The sequence below is a fragment of the Harmonia axyridis genome, chromosome 1 (genome assembly GCF_914767665.1).
Source record: "Harmonia axyridis chromosome 1, icHarAxyr1.1, whole genome shotgun sequence".
Taxonomy (NCBI): domain Eukaryota; kingdom Metazoa; phylum Arthropoda; class Insecta; order Coleoptera; family Coccinellidae; genus Harmonia; species Harmonia axyridis.
In genome coordinates, this window is record NC_059501.1 from 53,957,982 (window position 1) to 53,985,514 (window position 27,533).

At 30.8% G+C, this 27,533-nt stretch overlaps 4 protein-coding genes across 4 annotated transcripts; all 4 read left to right on the forward strand.

Annotated features, from left to right (window-relative positions):
- The first annotated feature begins 1,824 nt into the window (after positions 1-1,824).
- On the forward strand, positions 1,825-3,711 carry LOC123672020 (smad nuclear-interacting protein 1-like). Its single transcript, XM_045605970.1, has 2 exons — positions 1,825-2,707; positions 3,473-3,711. The coding sequence occupies exons 1-2, from the start codon at positions 1,831-1,833 to the stop codon at positions 3,709-3,711; spliced, it is 1,116 nt and encodes a 371-aa protein (XP_045461926.1). The 5' UTR covers positions 1,825-1,830.
- A 6,656-nt stretch (positions 3,712-10,367) lies between these two features.
- Positions 10,368-12,284, forward strand: LOC123672026 (smad nuclear-interacting protein 1-like). The gene is made up of 2 exons (XM_045605982.1): positions 10,368-11,244; positions 12,011-12,284. Exons 1-2 carry the CDS (start codon positions 10,368-10,370, stop codon positions 12,247-12,249), a joined length of 1,116 nt encoding a protein of 371 aa, XP_045461938.1. The 3' UTR covers positions 12,250-12,284.
- Positions 12,285-19,199: 6,915 nt separating this feature from the next.
- LOC123671744 (smad nuclear-interacting protein 1-like) lies at positions 19,200-21,126 on the forward strand. The gene is made up of 2 exons (XM_045605766.1): positions 19,200-20,084; positions 20,853-21,126. The coding sequence occupies exons 1-2, from the start codon at positions 19,208-19,210 to the stop codon at positions 21,089-21,091; spliced, it is 1,116 nt and encodes a 371-aa protein (XP_045461722.1). The 5' UTR covers positions 19,200-19,207; the 3' UTR covers positions 21,092-21,126.
- Positions 21,127-25,522: 4,396 nt separating this feature from the next.
- LOC123672036 (zinc finger BED domain-containing protein 4-like) lies at positions 25,523-26,368 on the forward strand. Its single transcript, XM_045605994.1, has one exon. The coding sequence runs from the start codon at positions 25,523-25,525 to the stop codon at positions 26,366-26,368; it is 846 nt and encodes a 281-aa protein (XP_045461950.1).
- Positions 26,369-27,533: the final 1,165 nt, after the last annotated feature.

The following is a 27,533-nucleotide window of genomic DNA, read 5'->3' on the forward strand; positions in this document are numbered from 1 at the left end:
GCAGTTCTTGTGTGAATAAAATCTCGACTTTTTCGAGTTACTTTTTTCTTGCACAGTTGCAAATCTTCTTTCGAGAAAAGTATGCGCCACTACTCTAGTCGGGGTCACAAATTTGTAGTGGTATTTAGGAATTCAAGATATGATATCTGAGTTTTTCATATATTTATTTTTATATCTGTCAAACTCTCATCACGTAGATGATTAAATCATAAATATATACAGGAAGTGTGGCATATACGCACCCTGTATATATTTATTATTTAATCATCTATGTGATGAGAGTTTGACAGATATTGAATTATTGAATGAAAAACTTGTCAGATATAGTATCTTGAATGGCTAAATACCACTACAGTAGGTATTCTGTCATGCTTAGCGAGAATGCCGTATCCGAAATTGTTACTTTTAGGGTTTTGTTTCAATGGGGGCTCATTAGGATGCTTTTGAGCTAAAATTATAAATTTGAATTGTCGTGTTAACATGGTTATGCGATATTTTATTTATGTAATCAGCTAAATCAAACATACCAATAAGAATTCCGATAGAAACGAATACCCCAAAAGTAAAAATTTAAGATACGACAATCGAAACGAAATGATCTGTTCGGAGAACGAGCGTTTGGAATTCTTTATAAATGAGTTTAAAAATGATCATTCTGAAATATGCTAACTGACAAAGAAACTGCAACACCCAGAAGGATAATCTCCAACAGAGCTACCTGAATCCCGAAGTAGTAAAAGCTGTGAAGTCCCTATATCGAGGTGCAAGATCTAGAGTTAAAACAAACCGTGGGTTAACAAAAGGTTTCTCCATAAGCAAGGAACATGAGCAGGGATGCTGCTTATCTCCGACACCGTCTATTAGTTACAAACAAAAAAAATTTCAAGAATTATTCAATTATCTACTAGTAAGTATTTATATGATGCCAGTTTGACAAACGATCATTTTTAGAAAGTTTAAAAAGTCATCAAACAATAGTGACTTCTCTGATAACGTCACAGTCATTGAAAAAATTATAAAACCATTTTTAATCACAGATAAATAATTTTTGGAATGTGTGTATTTTTTTTTGTCATTGTTTAGGTTGAATTTTGAAACGTTCACCTGAGGAACGAAATCAATTTTATACAAGTTGAAGAATAGAGTCATAAATGCAAAAGAAAAAGAGAAGATGAAAAACGTTTTTTCTCTATGAAAAATATACAGAGGACTATTTTTCATAATTAGTGAATTCAACAATATTTTTCAATTTTATTTGAGCATTCCGAAAAATATTGCTCGTGCATGGGAATATTCATTGTTTGGATAATTGTTCATTCTTTGGAAAAGTATAATACCAAACACTTTTGGTATTTCTATTACACCTTGTGCACATTGCTACAACGCAATTCGGCATTTTATATGATCATTATTAATATTAATAATGTAGTTTATTATAGCATCAATATTAATCACAAAGGCTTTGGAACTTATACATGATAGATATAATCGAAACATTTTTCCATAAGAAAATAATTTTAACTTAAAAAAATCACCTGGTATTATCGATTATCTCATTCTATTCTTCGTTATGAACTTCCTATGTTCTTAAAAGGTGAACTCAATAAACTCTTTGTTCAGCACAAAACACAAAAATATTCACCGCATAGACATAACATTAGCCAAGCACAATAAAGGACGAAAAAGAAGAAAACGTATAACATTATTCTATGGTCAACTGTTGTTTATCTTTTACTACAGATAACTAACCTCAATCTATGAGTCTATGACCATAACAGAACAAGTCAGTACGACGAACTATTCTCTGATTGAATTAGTGGAACTTCTAGGATGTCTTCTTTCAAAAGTAAAAAACCTCGATCAGATTCAACTAGTTCAAGTAGTGGCTCATCTGAGTTTATTAGCAGTGTATCCAGTAATCATTACAAAAAGAGAAAACATTCAGATTCAAGCGATTCAGAGAACCAAAGAAATTCGAAAGTAAAAAAAGGACACAAGAAAAATTCATCAACTAAGCATGAATATGAGTTTGTACGACCAGAAAAGTATAAAAGAGATCATAGGGATTCCAAGGAAGCTGATTATAAAAGAAATCATCGTGAACATGATAGTAAACAAAACAGAAGAAATTATAAAAGTGCAAGTAGAAGAAACACTGAAGATTGTGAGAAATATAAGAGTGACGACAACAGAATTGATGATAAAAGACACACTGATTTTAGAATTGAGAGATCAGGAAGGAACGAAAGGAATAGAGAACGAAATGGCCCAGGATGTAAAAGAAGAAGCCCTGGGAGATTCAGAGGTAGTAGCAATAAAAGGAGTAGAAGTAAATCTTTTGATCATGCAACTGCGAAATGGGGTAAGGAGGAAGTAGATAACTCGAAGGGGAAACATGTTGGTGTAGAGCTGAAACCAAATTTTGGTCTATCAGGAAAATTAACTGAAGAAACAAATACTTATAAAGGAGTGGTTATTAAGTATAGCGAACCTCCAGAAGCCCGAAAACCAAAACGTAGGTGGAGGCTCTACCCTTTCAAGGGAGAAAAAGCCCTTCAAACTTTATATATTCATAGGGAGAGTGCATATTTGATTGGACGAGAGAGGAAAGTTGTTGATTTGCCAGTCGATCATCCATCTTGCTCTAAACAGCATGCTGCTCTACAATATAGATTGGTTCCTTTTACACGAGAAGATGGTAGTGCTGGTAAGTACATTTAAAATAAATTTTTTATTCAATTTTCTTGCTAGAGCTGTTTCATTTTTGAATATTTTTCTTCTTATGATGGCTTTCACACTAGAATTTGGTATTAGAATCAATTATATTTAAAATATATTGTTCTAGAAGCAAATAATCTTCAAACCTCGTAATTCATGTTTCAATGCTTCCAATGTCAAAAATTGTTTTGTTTTTCATTGTTTTGCAATCTCCTCTCAAATTATTCGAAAATTGCTAGAAATCTCATTCCATGTTGGTTTATCTATTTTTATTCTATTTTTAATAGTTAAAATCTTGTTAATACATGAAGATGGGAATTTTATTAAAAATATTGAAAGTTTCATCATTTTCATGGTATTATAATAATTTATGCCTACAATTAGTGAAGGCATCTTTTGAATGATCTAATTCGAAGATTGTGAAGACCTTCATCAATAATCCGAGTAATGCATATTGATAAATTAATTGTACCGGGTTTTTCACCATAATTTGACCCCCCCCCCTTTAACTTTGTTACTAGAAGAGGTACAAAAAATGTTTTTCACAAAAGTTTTACGAAATCGACTAGTGTTTTTGAAAATGATTTCACAAAAGTCAAAACGAAATATATACAGAGCGGGCAACATATTGATAGCAACTTCGGTACCTATCACTCTGTACATATTATGAAACAGCTCAGAGAAATTTTTTCATTTGTATTTTATATTTATGTGGTTAATTTCTTTTGATATGAAAATTGTTTTTTTATTTCAGGTAAAAGAGTGAGACCTTATTTGATAGATCTCGAATCTGCTAATGGGACGTTTATAAATGGCAAGAATATCGAACCTAAGAAATATGTTGAGTTATTAGAGAAAGATGTTATCAAATTTGGCTTCAGTTCAAGAGAATATGTGCTACTTCATGAAAATAGTAAAGATGAAGCACAAGATGATGATGTAAAATTAGAAGAGGAAGAAGTTAAAATCAAAAAAGTAGACCATATTTCGTGAAAGACAATAGTTGAATGCTGATTATACTCTTTGAATTAATATTATCTTCTATTCAAGCTTGATTTGTATTTTCTGTACTTTATGTAATATATGTATATTAAAAAAATTTCCAATAAATTGTAATGAAAAGAGTGAAATGTGTTTTTGACATCGAACAAATTTAGGACCTTAATAAATCCATATTTAGCATAATCAATAATTCAAATAATTATTTTACATGAACAAACTGAATTCCAACCTAGTCGGATTTGTGAGCTGAATTATTATTTATTATTACATTGGCCAATTAATGGTCATTATAAAAATTTTATTTATTTAATTTATCATTAGATAAATAATTCTTGGAATGCGTGTGTCGTTATCAGATGAGATAACGCGTTTTTAAAATATTTATTTTCTCCATGGTGACGAAATAAAACAGACATAATTGAACAAAAATAAATGCATCATTCTTTTTTGACATTGTTCAAGTTGAATTTTGAATCGTTCAACTAAGGAACGAAATCAATTTTATACAAGTTGAAGAATAAAATAATCGATATCAAAGAAAAGAAGGAGAAGAAAAACGTTTGTACTCTATGAAGATCTTCAAACTCGTTGTACCTTCCGGTACATTGCATTTTGTATTCATTTACAGTTAGACATCTTATTTCATGTCAAGAATTGTATTATTCGTTATTTGATTCTACTCATGTTACTGAATGTTTGAATAATTTCGGGTTTCAGCTGAGATGAATCAAACCCTCAGTTCAAACGAGAAATTCATGAAGACTAATATTTTTCTTCGGAATTATATACTAGATAGTATTTGACATTTACATAAACATTCAAATGAAATATACATTAAAATGAAAAGTAGATAGAAAATTATATGGAGATATCGAATAATACAATCACAAGTCAATAATATTCTATTTATCAACTAACTCGATAAACATCCTACTAGGTATCAATCGTACCTCTGAACAATTCTTGAGAAATATATTTTACCTGTCATAAAAATAAGGAAACTCAGAAATTGTTCTGTGGAAAAGGAAGTTTTTTTAAAGTGAATATATTACCTTTCATAATGAATATGTGAAGTTCGAATTCTTTGAATCAATAAGATTGGTCGACTTAATTTTTTGAATTGAAATGCAGATTTTATTATATTTCTTTAGATGATTTTCCTGATAAGAAATGATAAAACTAATGATTAATATTATATAATAAATTCCTACACCATCGTTTGTTATAATTGCAGAAGTTGTTGGAGGCCATTTCCGACTTAAAATTTGGAAATTACCGACTCGCGACCAAATGATATATGTCTAGCAATCTGTTTGATGAACGAGCGTTCAAAAATCTGTATAACATCTGCTGCCTAATTTCTTTTTGGGAGCTACAATGGTTGAGAAATGAAATTTGTTATAAAACAAACCTTGCTCTTCCATAATGATTCTTTTAGCCGCAGAAAATAATTCAGGTATTTTATGCAGATAATATAGATAGAAATAGAAAAAATTTCAAGAATTATTCAACTTTCTATTAGTAAGTATTTATATGATGCCATTAAATAAGCTCTGATAGTTTGACAAATAAACATTTCAAAAAAGTTTTTGAAATTGATCAAACAATAGTGGCTCATCTGATAACAACACAGTCATTCAAAAAATTATAAAACCATTTTTTAATCACAAACATATTGTTGAATAACTTTAAGAATGAAGTAAGAGAATTATTTAACTATCCAACAGTATATAATTTAATAATGCTCTTATGATCATGACGTCATTATATAAGCAATAAATAGTTTGACGCTATTTCTAAAATGTTTATCCATATACATGATTTTTTTTTTGTGTTATTTATGTATTGCTTTCCCAAGAACAAAAAGTATTCAGTTGATAGTATTAGGACCTAATTTTAATATATTTTCAAATTCTCATGGATATCTCAGTTATCTATTAGAAATTTAAAAAATGCTCCAATGACCGCGATTTCATCAGATAACCAAAAAAGTTAGACGCTTACCCTTAATAATATCCTGAGTACTTTTGAAGTCTTTATTTGTCATAGTTTCAATGATTTACCTAATGACGTTTATTCTTGGAATGTGTGTATTTTTTTGACCTTCTTTAGGTTGAATTTTGAAATGTTCAACTAAGGAACGAAATAAATTTCATACAAGTGGCAGAATAGAATCATGTATGCAAAAGAAAAGAGGAAGGAGATAAACGTTTTTCTCTATGAAGATCTTCAAACTCGTTGTAACAATTTTCTCCATATTCATATGAGATTTGCATTTTTCACGTACTGACGGAATTGGATGAATGTAGTAGTAGAAATCATGAGATCTCGGTGATATGATGAGCAAAAAATTCCGGCAGGGGTTAATTAATTAGTTTGAATAGAGCCTAAAATTATGCCATAATAATTTTTTCCATATTCATATGAGATTTGCTGTTTTCACGTATTGACGGAATGGGATGAATGCATCAGAAGTACTCATGAGATCTCGGTAATCTGAGGAGCAAAAAATTCTGGAATGGGGTAATTAATTAGTTTGAATAGAGCCTAAAATTATGGCGTAACCATTTTTTCCATATTCATAATTAATTTGCAGTTTTCACGTACTGACGGAATTGGATGAATGTAATAGTAGAACTCATGAGATCTCGGTAATCTTAAAGGCAAAAAATTTCGGAATAGGGTAATCAATTAGTTTGAATAGGGTCTAAAATTATGCCATAACAATTTTCTCCATATTCATATGAGATTTGCATTTTTCACGTACTGACGGAATTGGATGAATGTAGTAGTAGAAATCATGAGATCTCGGTGATATGATGAGCAAAAAATTCCGGCAGGGGTTAATTAATTAGTTTGAATAGAGCCTAAAATTATGCCATAATAATTTTTTCCATATTCATATGAGATTTGCTGTTTTCACGTATTGACGGAATGGGATGAATGCATCAGAAGTACTCATGAGATCTCGGTAATCTGAGGAGCAAAAAATTCTGGAATGGGGTAATTAATTAGTTTGAATAGAGCCTAAAATTATGGCGTAACCATTTTTTCCATATTCATAATTAATTTGCAGTTTTCACGTACTGACGGAATTGGATGAATGTAATAGTAGAACTCATGAGATCTCGGTAATCTGAGAGGCAAAAAATTTCGGAATAGGATAATTAATTAGTTTGAATAGAGCCTAAAATTATGCCATAACAATTTTCTCCATATTCATATGAGATTTGCATATTTCACGTACCGACGGAATTGGATGAATGTAGTAGTAGAAATCATGAGATCTCGGTGATATGAGGAGCAAAAAATTCCGGAAGGGGGTAATTAATTAGTTTGAATAGAGCCTACAATTATGCAGTAATGATTTACCATATTCATATAGGATTTGCAGTTTTCATTTACCTACTGCCGGAATTGGATGAATGAAGTAGTAGAACTCATGAGATCTCGATAATCTGAGGAGCAAAAAATTCCGGAATAGCGTAATTAATTAGTTTGAATAAGACCTAAAATTATGCCGTAATAATTTTCTCCATATTCATAGGAGATTTGCATTTTTCACGTACTGACGGAATGGGATGAATGCAGTAGAAGTACTCATGAGTTCTCGGTAATCTGAGGAGCAAAAAATTCCGGAATAGGGTAACTAATTAGTTTGAATAGAGCCTAAAATTATTATGATATTCAGATTATTCTGAGGTGTTTATTTACAATTGGGTTCTGCTAGCTTAACCGTGAAGTTAGCAGAACCCAGGGTTTTTTTAAAAGAACATAAATTCAGAAATTCGGTAATGGGTTCAAACGTGAGCCTAAAAAGAGCCTGAACTTATGGTTTAATCAGATTTTCCATAAGATATCGATTAGCTTGGTGGTTCTGCTAGCTTAACGTTAAGCTAGCTGAACCCGCGATTCCTCCGACAATTCAGGAGCAAAAAATTTTTGAATTGGGTAATAAATCAGCCTAAAAAGAGTCTAAAATTATGGTAAAAATAATAATATATACAGGAAGTGTGGCATATACGCACCCTGTATATATTTATTATTTAATCATCTATGTGATGAGAGTTTGACAGATATTGAATTATTGAATGAAAAACTTGTCAGATATGGTATCTTGAATGGCTAAATACCACTACAGTAGGTATTCTGTCATGCTTAGCGAGAATGCCGTATCCGAAATTGTTACTTTTAGGGTTTTTGTTTCAATGGGGGCTCATTAGGATGTTTTTGAACTAAAATTATAAATTTGAATTGTCGTGTTAACAAGGTTATCCGATATTTTATTTATGTAATCAGCTAAATCAAACTCACCAATAAGAATTCCGATAGAAACGAATACCCCAAAAGTAAAAATTTAAGATACGACAATCGAAACGAAATGATCTGTTCGGAGAACGAGCGTTTGGAATTCTTTATAAATGAGTTTAAAAATGATCATTCTGAAATATGCTAACTGACAAAGAAACTGCAACACCCAGAAGGATAATCTCCAACAGAGCTACCTGAATCCCGAAGTAGTAAAAGCTGTGAAGTCCCTATATCGAGGTGCGAGTTCTAGAGTTAAAACAAACCGTGGGTTAACAAAAGGTTTCTCCATTAGCAAGGAACATGAGCAGGGATGCTGCTTATCTCCGACACCGTCTATTAGTTACAAACAAAAAAAATTTCAAGAATTATTCAATTATCTACTAGTAAGTATTTATATGATGCCATTAAATAACCTATGATAGTTTGACAAACAATCATTTTAAGAAAGTTTAAAATGTCATCAAACAATAGTGACTTCTCTGATAACGTCACAGTCATTAAAAAAAATTATAAAACCATTTTTTAATCACAAACAGATTGTTAAATAACTTCTAGGAAATAGTAGGAGAATTATTCAACTATCCATTAGTACATAATTTAATGATGCTTTAATGATCATGAGGTCATTAGATGAGCAATAAATAGTTTGACGATTTTTCTAAAATGTTACCCTTAATGAAATCTTGTGTACTTTTGAAGTGTTTATTCGTCATAGTTTTAATGACTTACCTAATGACGTTAATGACTATTATAAAAATTTCAATTATCTAATTTATTATGAGATAAATAATTTTTGGAATGTGTGTATTTTTTTTGTCATTGTTTAGGTTGAATTTTGAAACGTTCATCTGAGGAACGAAATCAATTTTATACAAGTTGAAGAATAGAGTCATAGATGCGAAAGAAAAGAAGAAGAAGAAAAACGTTTTTCTCTATGAAGATCTTCAAACTCGTTGTACCTTTCAGTACAAATACAGAGGACTATTTTTTATAATTAATGAATTTAACAATTTTTTCACAATTTCATTCGAGCAATTGAAAAATATTAGTTACAAACAGAAAAAATTCAAGAATTATTTAACTATCTATTAGAAAGTATGTATATGATGCCATCAAATTAGCTATGATAGTTTGACAAATAAATATTTTAAAAACTCATCGAACAATAGTGACTTATCTGATAACGTCACAGTCATTAAAAAAATTATAAAACCATTTTTTAATCACAAACAGATTGTTAAATAACTTCTGGAAAAAAGTAGGAGACTTATTCAACTATCCATTAGTACATAATTAAATGATGCTCTAATGATCATGAGGTCATTAGATAAGCAATAAAGAGTTTGACGATTTTTCTAAAATGTTACCCTTACTAAAATCTTGTGTACTTTTGAAGTGTTTATTCGTCATAGTTTTAATGACTTACCTAATGACGTTAATTACTATTATAGAAATTTCAATTATCTATGATAATTTATTATGAGATAAATAATTTTTGGAATGTGTGTATTTTTTTTTGTCATTGTTTAGGTTGAATTTTGAAACGTTCACCTGAGGAACGAAATCAATTTTATACAAGTTGAAGAATAGAGTCATAGATGCAAAAGAAAAAGAGAAGATGAAAAACGTTTTTTCTCTATGAAAAATATACAGAGGACTATTTTTCATAATTAGTGAATTTAACAATATTTTTCAATTTTATTTGAGCATTCCGAAAAATATTGCTCGTGCATGGGAATATTCATTGTTTGGATAATTGTTCATTCTTTGGAAAAGTATAATACCAAACACTTTTGGTATTTCTATTACACCTTGTGCACATTGCTACAACGCAATTCGGCATTTTATATGATCATTATTAATATTAATAATGTAGTTTATTATAGCATCAATATTAATCGCAAAGGCTTTGGAACTTATACATGATAGATATAATCGAAACATTTTTCCATAAGAAAATAATTTTAACTTAAAAAAATCACCTGGTATTATCGATTATCTCATTCTATTCTTCGTTATGAACTTCCTATGTTCTTAAAAGGTGAACTCAATAAACTCTTTGTTCAGCACAAAACACAAAAATATTCACCGCATAGACATAACATTAGCCAAGCACAATAAAGGACGAAAAAGAAGAAAACGTATAACATTATTCTATGGTCAACTGTTGTTTATCTTTTACTACAGATAACTAACCTCAATCTATGAGTCTATGACCATAACAGAACAAGTCAGTACGACGAACTATTCTCCTGAATAGCCTGTATTCCACAAGTGTTATTTGCGTTCGCAGTAAAATCTTTTTATTTTCTGATTGAATTAGTGGAACTTCTAGGATGTCTTCTTTCAAAAGTAAAAAACCTCGATCAGATTCAACCAGTTCAAGTAGTGGCTCATCTGAGTTTATTAGCAGTGTATCCAGTAATCATTACAAAAAGAGAAAACATTCAGATTCAAGCGATTCAGAGAACCAAAGAAATTCGAAAGTAAAAAAAGGACACAAGAAAAATTCATCAACTAAGCATGAATATGAGTTTGTACGACCAGAAAAGTATAAAAGAGATCATAGGGATTCCAAGGAAGCTGATTATAAAAGAAATCATCGTGAACATGATAGTAAACAAAACAGAAGAAATTATAAAAGTGCAAGTAGAAGAAACACTGAAGATTGTGAGAAATATAAGAGTGACGACAACAGAATTGATGATAAAAGACACACTGATTTTAGAATTGAGAGATCAGGAAGGAACGAAAGGAATAGAGAACGAAATGGCCCAGGATGTAAAAGAAGAAGCCCTGGGAGATTCAGAGGTAGTAGCAATAAAAGGAGTAGAAGTAAATCTTTTGATCATGCAACTGCGAAATGGGGTAAGGAGGAAGTAGATAACTCGGAGGGGAAACATGTTGGTGTAAAGCTGAAACCAAATTTTGGTCTATCAGGAAAATTAACTGAAGAAACAAATACTTATAAAGGAGTGGTTATTAAGTATAGCGAACCTCCAGAAGCCCGAAAACCAAAACGTAGGTGGAGGCTCTACCCTTTCAAGGGAGAAAAAGCCCTTCAAACTTTATATATTCATAGGGAGAGTGCATATTTGATTGGACGAGAGAGGAAAGTTGTTGATTTGCCAGTCGATCATCCATCTTGCTCTAAACAGCATGCTGCTCTACAATATAGATTGGTTCCTTTTACACGAGAAGATGGTAGTGCTGGTAAGTACATTTAAAATAAATTTTTTATTCAATTTTCTTGCTAGAGCTGTTTCATTTTTGAATATTTTTCTTCTTATGATGGCTTTCACACTAGAATTTGGTATTAGAATCAATTATATTTAAAATATATTGTTCTAGAAGCAAATAATCTTCAAACCTCGAAATTCATGTTTCAATGCTTCCAATGTCAAAAATTGTTTTGTTTTTCATTGTTTTGCAATCTCCTCTCAAATTATTCGAAAATTGCTAGAAATCTCATTCCATGTTGGTTTATCTATTTTTATTCTATTTTTAATAGTTAAAATCTTGTTAATACATGAAGATGGGAATTTTATTAAAAATATTGAAAGTTTCATCATTTTCATGGTATTATAATAATTTATGCCTACAATTAGTGAAGGCATCTTTTGAATGATCTAATTCGAAGATTGTGAAGACCTTCATCAATAATCCGAGTAATGCATATTGATAAATTAATAGTACCGGGTTTTTCACCATAATTTGACCCCCCCCCCCTTTAACTTTGTTACTAGAAGAGGTACAAAAAATGTTTTTCACAAAAGTTTTACGAAATCGACTAGTGTTTTTGAAAATGATTTCACAAAAGTCAAAACGAAATATATACAGAGCGGGCAACATATTGATAGCAACTTCGGTACCTATATCTCTGTACATATTATGAAACAGCTCAGAGAAATTTTTTCATTTGTATTTTATATTTATGTGGTTAATTTCTTTTGATATGAAAATTGTTTTTTTATTTCAGGCAAAAGAGTGAGACCTTATTTGATAGATCTCGAATCTGCTAATGGGACGTTTATAAATGGCAAGAATATCGAACCTAAGAAATATGTTGAGTTATTAGAGAAAGATGTTATCAAATTTGGCTTCAGTTCAAGAGAATATGTGCTACTTCATGAAAATAGTAAAGATGAAGCACAAGATGATGATGTAAAATTAGAAGAGGAAGAAGTTAAAATCAAAAAAGAAGACCATATTTCGTGAAAGACAATAGTTGAATGCTGATTATACTCTTTGAATTAATATTATCTTCTATTCAAGCTTGATTTGTATTTTCTGTACTTTATGTAATATATGTATATTAAAAAAATTTCCAATAAATTGTAATGAAAAGAGTGAAATGTGTTTTTGACATCGAACAAATTTAGGATCTTAATAAATCCATATTCAGCATAATCAATAATTCAAATAATTATTTTACATGAACAAACTGAATTCCAACCTAGTCGGATTTGTGAGCTGAATTATTATTTATTATTACATTCGCCAATTAATGGTCATTATAAAAATTTTATTTATTTAATTTATTATTAGATAAATAATTCTTGGAATGCGTGTGTCGTTATCAGATGAGATAACGCGTTTTTAAAATATTTATTTTCTCCATGGTGATGAAATAAAACAGATATAATTGAACAAAAATAAATGCATCATTTTTTTTTGACATTGTTTAAGTTGAATTTTGAATCGTTCAACTAAGGAACGGAATCAATTTTATACAAATTGAAGAATAAAATAATCGATATCAAAGAAAAGAAGGAGAAGAAAAACGTTTGTACTCTATGAAGATCTTCAAACTCGTTGTACCTTCCGGTACATTGCATTTTGTATTCATTTACAGTTAGACATCTTATTTCATGTCAAGAATTGTATTATTCGTCATTTGATTCTACTCATGTTACTGAATGTTTGAATAATTTCGGGTATCAGCTGAGATGAATCAAACCCTCAGTTCAAAAGAGAAATTCATGAAGACTTATATTTTTCTTCGGAATTATATACTAGATAGTATTTGACATGTACATAAAGATTCAAATGAAATATACATTAAAATGAAAAGTAGATAGAAAATTATATGGAGATATCGAATAATACAATCACAAGTCAATAATATTCTATTTATCAACTAACTCGATAAACATCCTACTAGGTATCAATCGTACCTCTGAACAATTCTTGAGAAATATATTTTACCTGTCATAAAAATAAGGCAACTCAGAAATTGTTCTGTGGAAAAGGAAGTTTTTTTAAAGTGAATATATTACCTTTCATAATGAATATGTGAAGTTCGAATTCTTTGAATCAATAAGATTGGTCGACTTAATTTTTTGAATTGAAATGCAGATTTTATTATATTTCTTTAGATGATTTTCCTGATAAGAAATGATATAACTAATGATTAATATTATATAATAAATTCCTACACCATCGTTTGTTATAATTGCAGAAGTTGTTGGAGGCCATTTCCGACTTAAAATTTGGAAATTACCGACTCGCGACCAAATGATATATGTCTAGCAATCTGTTTGATGAACGAGCGTTCAAAAATCTGTATAACTTCTGCTGCCTAATTTCTTTTTGGGAGCTACAATGGTTGAGAAATGAAATTTGTTATAAAACAAACCTTGCTCTTCCATAATGATTCTCTTAGCCGCAGAAAATAATTCAGGTATTTTATGCAGATAATATAGATAGCAACTGAAAAAATTTCAAGAATTATTCAACTTTCTATTAGTAAGTATTTATATGATGCCATTAAATAAGCTCTGATAGTTTGACAAATAAACATTTCAAAAAAGTTTTTGAAATTGATCAAACAATAGTGGCTCATCTGATCTGATAACAACACAGTCATTCAAAAAATTATAAAACCATTTTTCAATCACAAACATATTGTTGAATAACTTTAAGAATGAAGTAAGAGAATTATTTAACTATCCAACAGTATATAATTTAATAATGCTCTTATGATCATGACGTCATTATATAAGCAATAAATAGTTTGACGCTATTTCTAAAATGTTTATCCATTTACATGATTTTTTTTTTGTGTTATTTATGTATTGCTTTCCCAAGAACAAAAAGTATTCAGTATTAGGACCTAATTCTAATATATTTTCAAATTCTCATGGATATCCCAGTTATCTATTAGAAATTTAAAAAATGCTCTAATGACCGCGATTTCATCAGATAACCAAAAAAAGTTAGCCGCTTACCCTTAATAATATCCTGAGTACTTTTGAAGTCTTTATTTGTCATAGTTTCAATGATTTACCTAATGACGTTTATTCTTGGAATGTGTGTATTTTTTTGACCTTCTTTAGGTTGAATTTTGAAATGTTCAACTAAGGAACGAAATAAATTTCATACAAGTGGCAGAATAGAATCATGTATGCAAAAGAAAAGAGGAAGGAGATAAACGTTTTTCTCTATGAAGATCTTCAAACTCGTTGTAACAATTTTCTCCATATTCATATGAGATTTGCATTTTTCACGTACTGACGGAATTGGATGAATATAGTAGTAGAAATCATGAGATCTCGGTGATATGATGAGCAAAAAATTCCGGCAGGGGTTAATTAATTAGTTTGAATAGAGCCTAAAATTATGCCATAATAATTTTTTCCATATTCATATGAGATTTGCTGTTTTCACGTATTGACGGAATGGGATGAATGCATTAGAAGTACTCATGAGATCTCGGTAATCTGAGGAGCAAAAAATTCTGGAATGGGGTAATTAATTAGTTTGAATAGAGCTTAAAATTATGGCGTAACCATTTTTTCCAAATTCATAATTAATTTGCAGTTTTCACGTACTGACGGAATTGTATGAATGTAATAGTAGAACTCATGAGATCTCGGTAATCTGAGAGGCAAGAAATTTCGGAATAGGATAATTAATTAGTTTGAATAGAGCCTAAAATTATGTCATAACAATTTTCTCCATATTCATATGAGATTTGCATTTTTCACGTACCGACGGAATTGGATGAATGTAGTAGTAGAAATCATGAGATCTCGCTGATATGAGGAGCAAAAAATTCCGGAAGGGGGTAATTAATTAGTTTGAATAGAGCCTAAAATTATGCCATAATAATTTTTTCCATATTCATATGAGATTTGCTGTTTTCACGTATTGACGGAATGGGATGAATGCATTAGAAGTACTCATGAGATCTCGGTAATCTGAGGAGCAAAAAATTCTTGAATGGGGTAATTAATTAGTTTGAATAGAGCTTAAAATTATGGCGTAACCATTTTTTCCAAATTCATAATTAATTTGCAGTTTTCACGTACTGACGGAATTGTATGAATGTAGTAGTAGAATTCATGAGATCTCGTTAATCTGAGGAGCAAAAAATTTCGGAATAGGGTAATTAATTAGTTTGAATAGAGTCTAAAATTATGCCATAACAATTTTCTCCATATTCATATCAGATTTGCATTTTTCACGTACTGACGGAATTGGATGAATGTTGTAAAAGAACTCATGAGATCTCGGTAAACTGAGGAGCAAAAAATTTCAGAATAGGGTAATTAATTAGTTTGAATAGAGCCTACAATTATGCAGTAATGATTTACCATATTCATATAGGATTTGCAGTTTTCATTTACCTACTGCCGGAATGGGATGAATGAAGTAGTAGAACTCATGAGATCTCGATAATCTGAGGAGCAAAAAATTCCGGAATAGCGTAATTGATTAGTTTGAATAAGGCCTAAAATTATGACGTAATAATTTTCTCCATATTCATAGGAGATTTGCATTTTTCACGTACTGACGGAATGGGATGAATGCAGTAGAAGTACTCATGAGTTTTCGGTAATCTGAGGAGCAAAAAATTCCGGAATAGGGTAACTAATTAGTTTGAATAGAGCCTAAAATTATTATGATATTCAGATTATTCTGAGGTGTTTATTTACAATTGGGTTCTGCTAGCTTAACCGTGAAGCTAGCAGAACCCGGGGTTTTTTTGAAAAAACATAAATTCAGAAATTCGGTAATGGGTTCAAACGTGAGCCTAAAAAGAGCCTGAAATTATGGTTTAATCAGATTTTCCATAAGATATCGATTAGCTTGGTGGTTCTGCTAGCTTAACGTTAAGCTAGCAGAACCCGCGATTCCTCCGACAATTCAGGAGCAAAAAATTTTTGAATTGTGTAATAAATCAGCCTAAAATGAGTCTAAAATTATGGTCAAAAAAAAAATCGAAAATTCGAAAGGGGTTCTGCTAGCTTAACGGGGGTTATATTGGGCAAGAAGACTTGCACAATCGACGCTCACTTGCTACTGTTGATTCGCAGTTCTTGTGTGAATAAAATCTCGACTTTTTCGAGGTACTTTTTTCTTGCACAGTTCCAAATCTCCTTTCGAGAAAAGTATGCGCCACTACTCTAGTCGGGGTCACAAATTTGTAGTGGTATTTAGGAATTCAAGATATGATATCTGAGTTTTTCATATATTTATTTTTATATCTGTCAAACTCTCATCACGTAGATGATTAAATCATAAATATATACAGGAAGTGTGGCATATACGCACCCTGTATATATTTATTATTTAATCATCTATGTGATGAGAGTTTGACAGATATTGAATTATTGAATGAAAAACTTGTCAGATATAGTATCTTGAATGGCTAAATACCACTACAGTAGGTATTCTGTCATGCTTAGCGAGAATGCCGTATCCGAAATTGTTACTTTTAGGGTTTTTGTTTCAATGGGGGCTCATTAGGAGGTTTTTGAACTAAAATTATAAATTTGAATTGTCGTGTTAACAAGGTTATCCGATATTTTATTTATGTAATCAGCTAAATCAAACTCACCAATAAGAATTCCGATAGAAACGAATACCCCAAAAGTAAAAATTTAAGATACGACAATCGAAACGAAATGATCTGTTCGGAGAACGAGCGTTTAATTCTTTATAAATGAGTTTAAAAATGATCATTCTGAAATATGCTAACTGACAAAGAAACTGCATCACCCAGAAGGATAATCTCCAACAGAGCTACCTGAATCCCGAAGTAGTAAAAGCTGTGAAGTCCCTATATCGAGGTGCAAGATCTAGAGTTAAAACAAACCGTGGGTTAACAAAAGGTTTCTCCATAAGCAAAGAACATGAGCAGGGATGCTGCTTATCTCCGACACCGTCTATTAGTTACAAACAAAAAAAATTTCAAGAATTATTCAATTATCTACTAGTAAGTATTTATATGATGCCATTAAATAACCTATGATAGTTTGACAAACAATCATTTTAAGAAAGTTTAAAAAGTCATCAAACAATAGTGACTTCTCTGATAACGTCACAGTCATTAAAAAAAATTATAAAACCATTTTTTAATCACAAACAGATTGTTAAATAACTTCTAGGAAATAGTAGGAGAATTATTCAACTATCCATTAGTACATAATTTAATGATGCTTTAATGATCATGAGGTCATTAGATGATCAATAAATAGTTTGACGATTTTTCTAAAATGTTACCCTTAATGAAATCTTGTGTACTTTTGAAGTGTTTATTCGTCATAGTTTTAATGACTTACCTAATGACGTTAATGACTATTATAAAAATTTCAATTATCTAATTTATTATGAGATAAATAATTTTTGGAATGTGTGTATTTTTTTTGTCATTGTTTAGGTTGAATTTTGAAACGTTCATCTGAGGAACGAAATCAATTTCATACAAGTTGGAGAATAGAGTCATAGATGCGAAAAAAAAGAAGAAGAAGAAAAACGTTTTTCTCTATGAAGATCTTCAAACTCGTTGTACCTTTCAGTACAAATACAGAGGACTATTTTTTATAATTAATGAATTTAACAATTTTTTCACAATTTCATTCGAGCAATTGAAAAATATTAGTTACAAACAGAAAAAATTCAAGAATTATTTAACTATCTATTAGAAAGTATGTATATGATGCCATCAAATTAGCTATGATAGTTTGACAAATAAATATTTTAAAAACTCATCGAACAATAGTGACTTATCTGATAACGTCACAGTCATTAAAAAAATTATAAAACCATTTTTTAATCACAAACAGATTGTTAAATAACTTCTGGGAAAAAGTAGGAGACTTATTCAACTATCCATTAGTACATAATTTAATGATGCTCTAATGATCATGAGGTCATTAGATAAGCAATAAATAGTTTGACGATTTTTCTAAAATGTTACCCTTAATAAAATCTTGTGTACTTTTGAAGTGTTTATTCGTCATAGTTTTAATGACTTACCTAATGACGTTAATGACTATTATAAAAATTTCAATTATCTATGATAATTTATTATGAGATAAATAATTTTTGGAATGTGTGTATTTTTTTTTGTCATTGTTTAGGTTGAATTTTGAAACGTTCACCTGAGGAACGAAATCAATTTTATACAAGTTGAAGAATAGAGTCATAGATGCAAAAGAAAAAGAGAAGATGAAAAACGTTTTTTCTCTATGAAAAATATACAGAGGACTATTTTTCATAATTAGTGAATTTAACAATATTTTTCAATTTTATTTGAGCATTCCGAAAAATATTGCTCGTGCATGGGAATATTCATTGTTTGGATAATTGTTCATTCTTTGGAAAAGTATAATACCAAACACTTTTGGTATTTCTATTACACCTTGTGCACATTGCTACAACGCAATTCGGCATTTTATATGATCATTATTAATATTAATAATGTAGTTTATTATAGCATCAATATTAATCGCAAAGGCTTTGGAACTTATACATGATAGATATAATCGAAACATTTTTCCATAAGAAAATAATTTTAACTCAAAAAAATCACCTGGTATTATCGATTATCTCATTCTATTCTTCGTTATGAACTTCCTATGTTCTTAAAAGGTGAACTCAATAAACTCTTTGTTCAGCACAAAACACAAAAATATTCACCGCATAGACATAACATTAGCCAAGCACAATAAAGGACGAAAAAGAAGAAAACGTATAACATTATTCTATGGTCAACTGTTGTTTATCTTTTACTACAGATAACTAACCTCAATCTATGAGTCTATGACCATTACAGAACAAGTCAGTACGACGAACTATTCTCCTGAATAGCCTGTATTCAACAAGTGTTATTTGCGTTCGCAGTAAAATTATTTTATTTTCTGATTGAATTAGTGGAACTTCTAGGATGTCTTCTTTCAAAAGTAAAAAACCTCGATCAGATTCAACTAGTTCAAGTAGTGGCTCATCTGAGTTTATTAGCAGTGTATCCAGTAATCATTACAAAAAGAGAAAACATTCAGATTCAAGCGATTCAGAGAACCAAAGAAATTCGAAAGTAAAAAAAGGACACAAGAAAAATTCATCAACTAAGCATGAATATGAGTTTGTACGACCAGAAAAGTATAAAAGAGATCATAGGGATTCCAAGGAAGCTGATTATAAAAGAAATCATCGTGAACATGATAGTAAACAAAACAGAAGAAATTATAAAAGTGCAAGTAGAAGAAACACTGAAGATTGTGAGAAATATAAGAGTGACGACAACAGAATTGATGATAAAAGACACACTGATTTTAGAATTGAGAGATCAGGAAGGAACGAAAGGAATAGAGAACGAAATGGCCCAGGATGTAAAAGAAGAAGCCCTGGGAGATTCAGAGGTAGTAGCAATAAAAGGAGTAGAAGTAAATCTTTTGATCATGCAACTGCGAAATGGGGTAAGGAGGAAGTAGATAACTCGGAGGGGAAACATGTTGGTGTAAAGCTGAAACCAAATTTTGGTCTATCAGGAAAATTAACTGAAGAAACAAATACTTATAAAGGAGTGGTTATTAAGTATAGCGAACCTCCAGAAGCCCGAAAACCAAAACGTAGGTGGAGGCTCTACCCTTTCAAGGGAGAAAAAGCCCTTCAAACTTTATATATTCATAGGGGGAGTGCATATTTGATTGGACGAGAGAGGAAAGTTGTTGATTTGCCAGTCGATCATCCATCTTGCTCTAAACAGCATGCTGCTCTACAATATAGATTGGTTCCTTTCACACGAGAAGATGGTAGTGCTGGTAAGTACATTTAAAATAAATTTTTTATTCAATTTTCTTGCTAGAGCTGTTTCATTTTTGAATATTTTTCTTCTTATGATGGCTTTCACACTAGAATTTGGTATTAGAATCAATTATATTTAAAATATATTGTTCTAGAAGCAAATAATCTTCAAACCTCGTAATTCATGTTTCAATGCTTCCAATGTCAAAAATTGTTTTGTTTTTCATTGTTTTGCAATCTCCTCTCAAATTATTCGAAAATTGCTAGAAATCTCATTCCATGTTGGTTTATCTATTTTTATTCTATTTTTAATAGTTAAAATCTTGTTAATACATGAAGATGAGAATTTTATTAAAAATATTGAAAGTTTCATCATTTTCATGGTATTATAATAATTTATGCCTACAATTAGTGAAGGCATCTTTTGAATGATCTAATTCGAAGATTGTGAAGACCTTCATCAATAATCCGAGTAATGCATATTGATAAATTAATTGTACCGGGTTTTTCACCATAATTTGACCCCCCCCCCCCCTTTAACTTTGTTACTAGAAGAGGTACAAAAAATGTTTTTCACAAAAGTTTTACGAAATCGACTAGTGTTTTTGAAAATGATTTCACAAAAGTCAAAACGAAATATATACAGAGCGGGCAACATATTGATAGCAACTTCGGTACCTATATCTCTGTACATATTATGAAACAGCTCAGAGAAATTTTTTCATTTCTATTTTATATTTATGTGGTTAATTTCTTTTGATATGAAAATTGTTTTTTTATTTCAGGCAAAAGAGTGAGACCTTATTTGATAGATCTCGAATCTGCTAATGGGACGTTTATAAATGGCAAGAATATCGAACCTAAGAAATATGTTGAGTTATTAGAGAAAGATGTTATCAAATTTGGCTTCAGTTCAAGAGAATATGTGCTACTTCATGAAAATAGTAAAGATGAAGCACAAGATGATGATGTAAAATTAGAAGAGGAAGAAGTTAAAATCAAAAAAGAAGACCATATTTCGTGAAAGACAATAGTTGAATGCTGATTATACTCTTTGAATTAATATTATCTTCTATTCAAGCTTGATTTGTATTTTCTGTACTTTATGTAATATATGTATATTAAAAAAATTTCCAATAAATTGTAATGAAAAGAGTGAAATGTGTTTTTGACATCGAACAAATTTAGGATCTTAATAAATCCATATTCAGCATAATCAATAATTCAAATAATTATTTTACATGAACAAACTGAATTCCAACCTAGTCGGATTTGTGAGCTGAATTATTATTTATTATTACATTCGCCAATTAATGGTCATTATAAAAATTTTATTTATTTAATTTATTATTAGATAAATAATTCTTGGAATGCGTGTGTCGTTATCAGATGAGATAACGCGTTTTTAAAATATTTATTTTCTCCATGGTGATGAAATAAAACAGATATAATTGAACAAAAATAAATGCATCATTCTTTTTTGACATTGTTTAAGTTGAATTTTGAATCGTTCAACTAAGGAACGGAATCAATTTTATACAAGTTGAAGAATAAAATAATCGATATCAAAGAAAAGAAGGAGAAGAAAAACGTTTGTACTCTATGAAGATCTTCAAACTCGTTGTACCTTCCGGTACATTGCATTTTGTATTCATTTACAGTTAGACATCTTATTTCTTGTCAAGAATTGTATTATTCGTCATTTGATTCTACTCATGTTACTGAATGTTTGAATAATTTCGGGTTTCAGCTGAGATGAATCAAACCCTCAGTTCAAAAGAGAAATTCATGAAGACTTATATTTTTCTTCGGAATTATATACTAGATAGTATTTGACATGTACATAAAGATTCAAATGAAATATACATTAAAATGAAAAGTAGATAGAAAATTATATGGAGATATCGAATAATACAATCACAAGTCAATAATATTCTATTTATCAAGTAACTCGATAAACATCCTACTAGGTATCAATCGTAGCTCTGAACAATTCTTGAGAAATATATTTTACCTGTCATAAAAATAAGGAAACTCAGAAATTGTTCTATGGAAAAGGAAGTTTTTTTAAAGTGAATATATTACCTTTCATAATGAATATGTGAAGTTCGAATTCTTTGAATCAATAAGATTGGTCGACTTAATTTTTTGAATTGAAATGCAGATTTTATTATATTTCTTTAGATGATTTTCCTGATAAGAAATGATATAACTAATGATTAATATTATATAATAAATTCCTACATCATCGTTCGTTATAATTGCAGAAGTTGTTGGAGGCCATTTCCGACTTAAAATTTGGAAATTACCGACTCGCGACCAAATGATATATGTCTAGCAATCTTTTTGATGAACGAGCGTTCAAAAATCTGTATAACTTCTGCTGCCTAATTTCTTTTTGGGAGCTACAATGGTTGAGAAAAGAAATTTGTTATAAAACAAACCTTGCTCTTTCATAATGATTCTCTTAGCTGCAGAAAATAATTCAGGTATTTTATGCAGATAATAAAGATAGCAACTGAAAAAATTTCAAGAATTATTGAACTTTCTATTAGTAAGTATTTATATGATGCCATTAAATAAGCTCTGATAGTTTGACAAATAAACATTTCAAAAAAGTTTTTGAAATTGATCAAACAATAGTGGCTCATCTGATCTGATAACAACACAGTCATTCAAAAAATTATAAAACCATTTTTTAATCACAAACATATTGTTGAATAACTTTAAGAATGAAGTAAGAGAATTATTTAACTATCCAACAGTATATAATTTAATAATGCTCTTATGATCATGACGTCATTATATAAGCAATAAATAGTTTGACGCTATTTCTAAAATGTTTATCCATTTACATGATTTTTTTTTTGTGTTATTTATGTATTGCTTTCCCAAGAACAAAAAGTATTCAGTATTAGGACCTAATTTCAATATATTTTCAAATTCTCATGGATATCCCAGTTATCTATTAGAAATTTAAAAAATGCTCCAATGACCGCGATTTCATCAGATAACCAAAAAAAGTTAGACGCTTACCCTTAATAATATCCTGAGTACTTTTGAAGTCTTTATTTGTCATAGTTTCAATGATTTACCTAATGACGTTTATTCTTGGAATGTGTGTATTTTTTTGACCTTCTTTAGGTTGAATTTTGAAATGTTCAACTAAGGAACGAAATAAATTTCATACAAGTGGCAGAATAGAATCATGTATGCAAAAGAAAAGAGGAAGGAGATAAACGTTTTTCTCTATGGAGATCTTCAAACTCGTTGTAACAATTTTCTCCATATTCATATGAGATTTGCATTTTTCACGTACTGACGGAATTGGATGAATGTAGTAGTAGAAATCATGAGATCTCGGTGATATGATGAGCAAAAAATTCCGGCAGGGGTTAATTAATTAGTTTGAATACAGCCTAAAATTATGCCATAATAATTTTTTCCATATTCATATGAGATTTGCTGTTTTCACGTATTGACGGAATGGGATGAATGCATCAGAAGTACTCATGAGATCTCGGTAATCTGAGGAGCAAAAAATTCTGGAATGGGGTAATTAATTAGTTTGAATAGAGCCTAAAATTATGGCGTAACCATTTTTTCCATATTCATAATTAATTTGCAGTTTTCACGTACTGACGGAATTGGATGAATGTAATAGTAGAACTCATGAGATCTCGGTAATCTTAAAGGCAAAAAATTTCGGAATAGAGCCTAAAATTATGCCATAACAATTTTCTCCATATTCATATGAGATTTGCATTTTTCACGTACTGACGGAATTGGATGAATGTAGTAGAAGAAATCATGAGATCTCGGTGATATGAGGAGCAAAAAATTCCGGAAGGGGGTAATTAATTAGTTTGAATAGAGCCTAAAATTATGCCATAATAATTTGCTGTTTTCACGTATTGACGGAATGGGATGAATGCATTAGAAGTACTCATGAGATCTCGGTAATCTGAGGAGCAAAAAATTCTGGAATGGGGTAATTAATTAGTTTGAATTGAGCTTAAAATTATGGCGTAACCATTTTTTCCAAATTCATAATTAATTTGCAGTTTTCACGTACTGACGGAATTGTATGAATGTAGTAGTAGAATTCATGAGATCTCGGTAATCTGAGGAGCAAAAAATTTCGGAATAGGGTAATTAATTAGTTTGAATAGAGTCTGAAATTATGCCATAACAATTTTCTCCATATTCTTATCAGATTTGCATTTTTCACGTACTGACGGAATTGGATGAATGTTGTAAAAGAACTCATGAGATCTCGGTAAACTGAGGAGCAAAAAATTTCAGAATAGGGTAATTAATTAGTTTGAATAGAGCCTACAATTATGCAGTAATGATTTACCATATGCATATAGGATTTGCAGTTTTCATTTACCTACTGCCGGAATTTGATGAATGAAGTAGTAGAACTCATGAGATCTCGATAATCTGAGGAGCAAAAAATTCCGGAATAGCGTAATTAATTAGTTTGAATAAGGCCTAAAATTATGCCGTAATAATTTTCTCCATATTCATAGGAGATTTGCATTTTTCACGTACTGACGGAATGGGATGAATGCAGTAGAAGTACTCATGATTTTTCGGTAATCTGAGGAGCAAAAAATTCCGGAATAGGGTAACTAATTAGTTTGAATAGAGCCTAAAATTATTATGATATTCAGATTATTCTGAGGTGTTTATTTACAATTGGGTTCTGCTAGCTCAACCGTGAAACTAGCAGAACACAGGGTTTTTTTAAAACAACATAAATTCAGAAATTCGGTAATGGGTTCAAACGTGAGCCTAAAAAGAGCCTGAAATTATGGTTTAATCAGATTTTCCATAAGATATCGATAAGCTTGGTGGTTCTGCTAGCTTAACGTTAAGCTAGCAGAACCCGCGATTCCTCCGACAATTCAGGAGCAAAAAATTTTTGAATTGGTTAATAAATCAGCCTAAAATGAGTCTAAAATTATGGTCAAAAAAAAAATCGAAAATTCGAAAGGGGTTCTGCTAGCTTAACGGGGTTTATATTGGGCAAGAAGACTTGCACAATCGACGCTCACTTGCTACTGTTGATTCGCAGTTCTTGTGTGAATAAAATCTCGACTTTTTCGAGGTACTTTTTTCTTGCACAGTTCCAAATCTCCTTTCGAGAAAAGTATGCGCCACTACTCTAGTCGGGGTCACAAATTTGTAGTGGTATTTAGGAATTCAATAGTGATAGAACGATATCACTTTTTTTTGCCGATACGATATATCGGCCGATACCGATATTTACGTGCCGATATGCCGATATACCGATATATCGTATCGGCAAACCTAACGCCACCCATGAATACACTACCGAAGCGAAATCCGGGGAAGTCCCGTTTCATAATACATATAATTCCGTTGCGAGGAAACAGAAAAAAAGTTGATTCAGGATATTCAAACGCGTTGGAATTCTACGTACTATATGCTTGAGCGTTTATTGGAACAAAAAGAAGCGATCACATTATATATTACCAACAATGATGGTCTCACCAACCTTACTTACTCTGAATGGGAATTGGTGAAAAACATCCTCAATATTTTAAGGCCATTTGAAGAAATCACAAAAACTGCAAGTAAAGAGCAATGTTGCATTTCTGAAGTGATTCCATTAGTCGTAACATTAAAAGAATATTTATCTAAAGAGGGGCCAATCTTTGCTGGTGTAGGCACAATGAAGAATGAACTTTTAACAAGTTTAGAAAGAAGACTTGGTGAAACAATATTTCAACGAGAAAATCTGTATGTTGCCACATTCTTAGACCCAAGATTTAAAATGAATTTTTTCCCTAAAGATACCAAAGGACAAATATTAACCTGTATTAAAAATTTAATTAAAAGGAAGTATAATACTGTAACTGAAGTGGATCTCGAATCTTCGGAAGATGATAATATTCCTTTAAGCGATTTAAATAAGGAAAATACATTCTGGGGAACCTTTGACAGTATTGCCTCTACTTCGACCGAAACCACTAAAACAAAAAACATGCAAGCATGGGTAAATGAAGTAATAACATATTTGGAATGTTCAACACAACCGAAAGATAAATCTCCTTTCGAGTGGTGGGAGGCAGAAAAGAAAAAATTTCCTTGTTTGTTCATCGCAGCTTCGGTGTACCTGTCAGCACCTGCTGCCAGTGTGTCTAGTGAGCAACTATTCAGTGAATTAGGCAATATTTATGAACCAAAAAGAAATAGACTTAATGAAGATAGGGCGGAAATGTTGGTGTTTTTACATCACAATATCAAGAAATTAAATTTCAGTTATTAGGAATATGAATATATTAATGTACTGTATTTTGTACCTGCCATATGAAGTTCCTACCTATGTTTGTTAGTATAGTTGTTTAATGTTGATTTGTTTTCCTTTTTTAATAAAAAATATTTCCCTTAGAATGAAAAATCTTATTTTGTTTGATAAAGTATTCCATTTTTGCACTGAGGAGGCAAAAAAAATTTGCCGATATTTTTGCCGATATTCTTTGCCGATACGATACGATACGATATATCGGCAACAACTGCCGATATGCCGATATACCGATATCAATATCGGTATCGTTCTATCCCTAGAATTCAAGATATGATATCTGAGTTTTTCATATATTTATTTTTATATCTGTCAAACTCTCATCACGTAGATGATTAAATCATAAATATATACAGGAAGTGTGGCATATACGCACCCTGTATATATTTATTATTTAATCATCTATGTGATGAGAGTTTGACAGATATTGAATTATTGAATGAAAAACTTGTCAGATATAGTATCTTGAATGGCTAAATACCACTACAGTAGGTATTCTGTCATGCTTAGCGAGAATGCCGTATCCGAAATTGTTACTTTTAGGGTTTTTGTTTCAATGGGGGCTCATTAGGATGTTTTTGAACTAAAATTATAAATTTGAATTGTCGTGTTAACAAGGTTATCCGATATTTTATTTATGTAATCAGCTAAATCAAACTCACCAATAAGAATTCCGATAGAAACGAATACCCCAAAAGTAAAAATTTAAGATACGACAATCGAAACGAAATGATCTGTTCGGAGAACGAGCGTTTGGAATTCTTTATAAATGAGTTTAAAAATGATCACTCGCTCTGCTCGCCGAAGGGGCTCCGCCCCTTGGACCCCGTCACTATGCCGGTAGATCCTTCACTGGGTATCCCTCTAGAAAATGAAAGATTTTTTTCGGAAACCTTGTATCGTTAGCTGATTTTAGACGATTCACTCGGTATCCTATGCTGATTCTAGGGTAGAATTCTATAAGACTTCTTGCCTAGAACATATCGTTTCGCCCTTGCTCACATGAAAATATTTGATGCAAATAACTTTCCATGACGACAAACCAAGGGCGGTCCTAGCCTTAAATTTTGAGGGGGTTTGCCGTTAAGGGTTTCGAGTTTTTCTATGGGACCAAATCCCAGATTACACC

Excerpts from the sequence above, each read along its gene's own strand:
- LOC123672020 (XM_045605970.1), top strand. The coding sequence starts at position 1,831 with ATGTCTTCTTTCAAAAGTAAAAAACCTCGATCAGATTCAACTAGTTCA. Across the intron at positions 2,708-3,472 it reads ACGAGAAGATGGTAGTGCTG|GTAAAAGAGTGAGACCTTAT; the intron begins GTAAGTACATTT and ends TTTTTATTTCAG.
- LOC123672026 (XM_045605982.1), top strand. The coding sequence starts at position 10,368 with ATGTCTTCTTTCAAAAGTAAAAAACCTCGATCAGATTCAACCAGTTCA. Across the intron at positions 11,245-12,010 it reads ACGAGAAGATGGTAGTGCTG|GCAAAAGAGTGAGACCTTAT; the intron begins GTAAGTACATTT and ends TTTTTATTTCAG.
- LOC123671744 (XM_045605766.1), top strand. The coding sequence starts at position 19,208 with ATGTCTTCTTTCAAAAGTAAAAAACCTCGATCAGATTCAACTAGTTCA. Across the intron at positions 20,085-20,852 it reads ACGAGAAGATGGTAGTGCTG|GCAAAAGAGTGAGACCTTAT; the intron begins GTAAGTACATTT and ends TTTTTATTTCAG.
- LOC123672036 (XM_045605994.1), top strand. The coding sequence starts at position 25,523 with ATGCTTGAGCGTTTATTGGAACAAAAAGAAGCGATCACATTATATATT.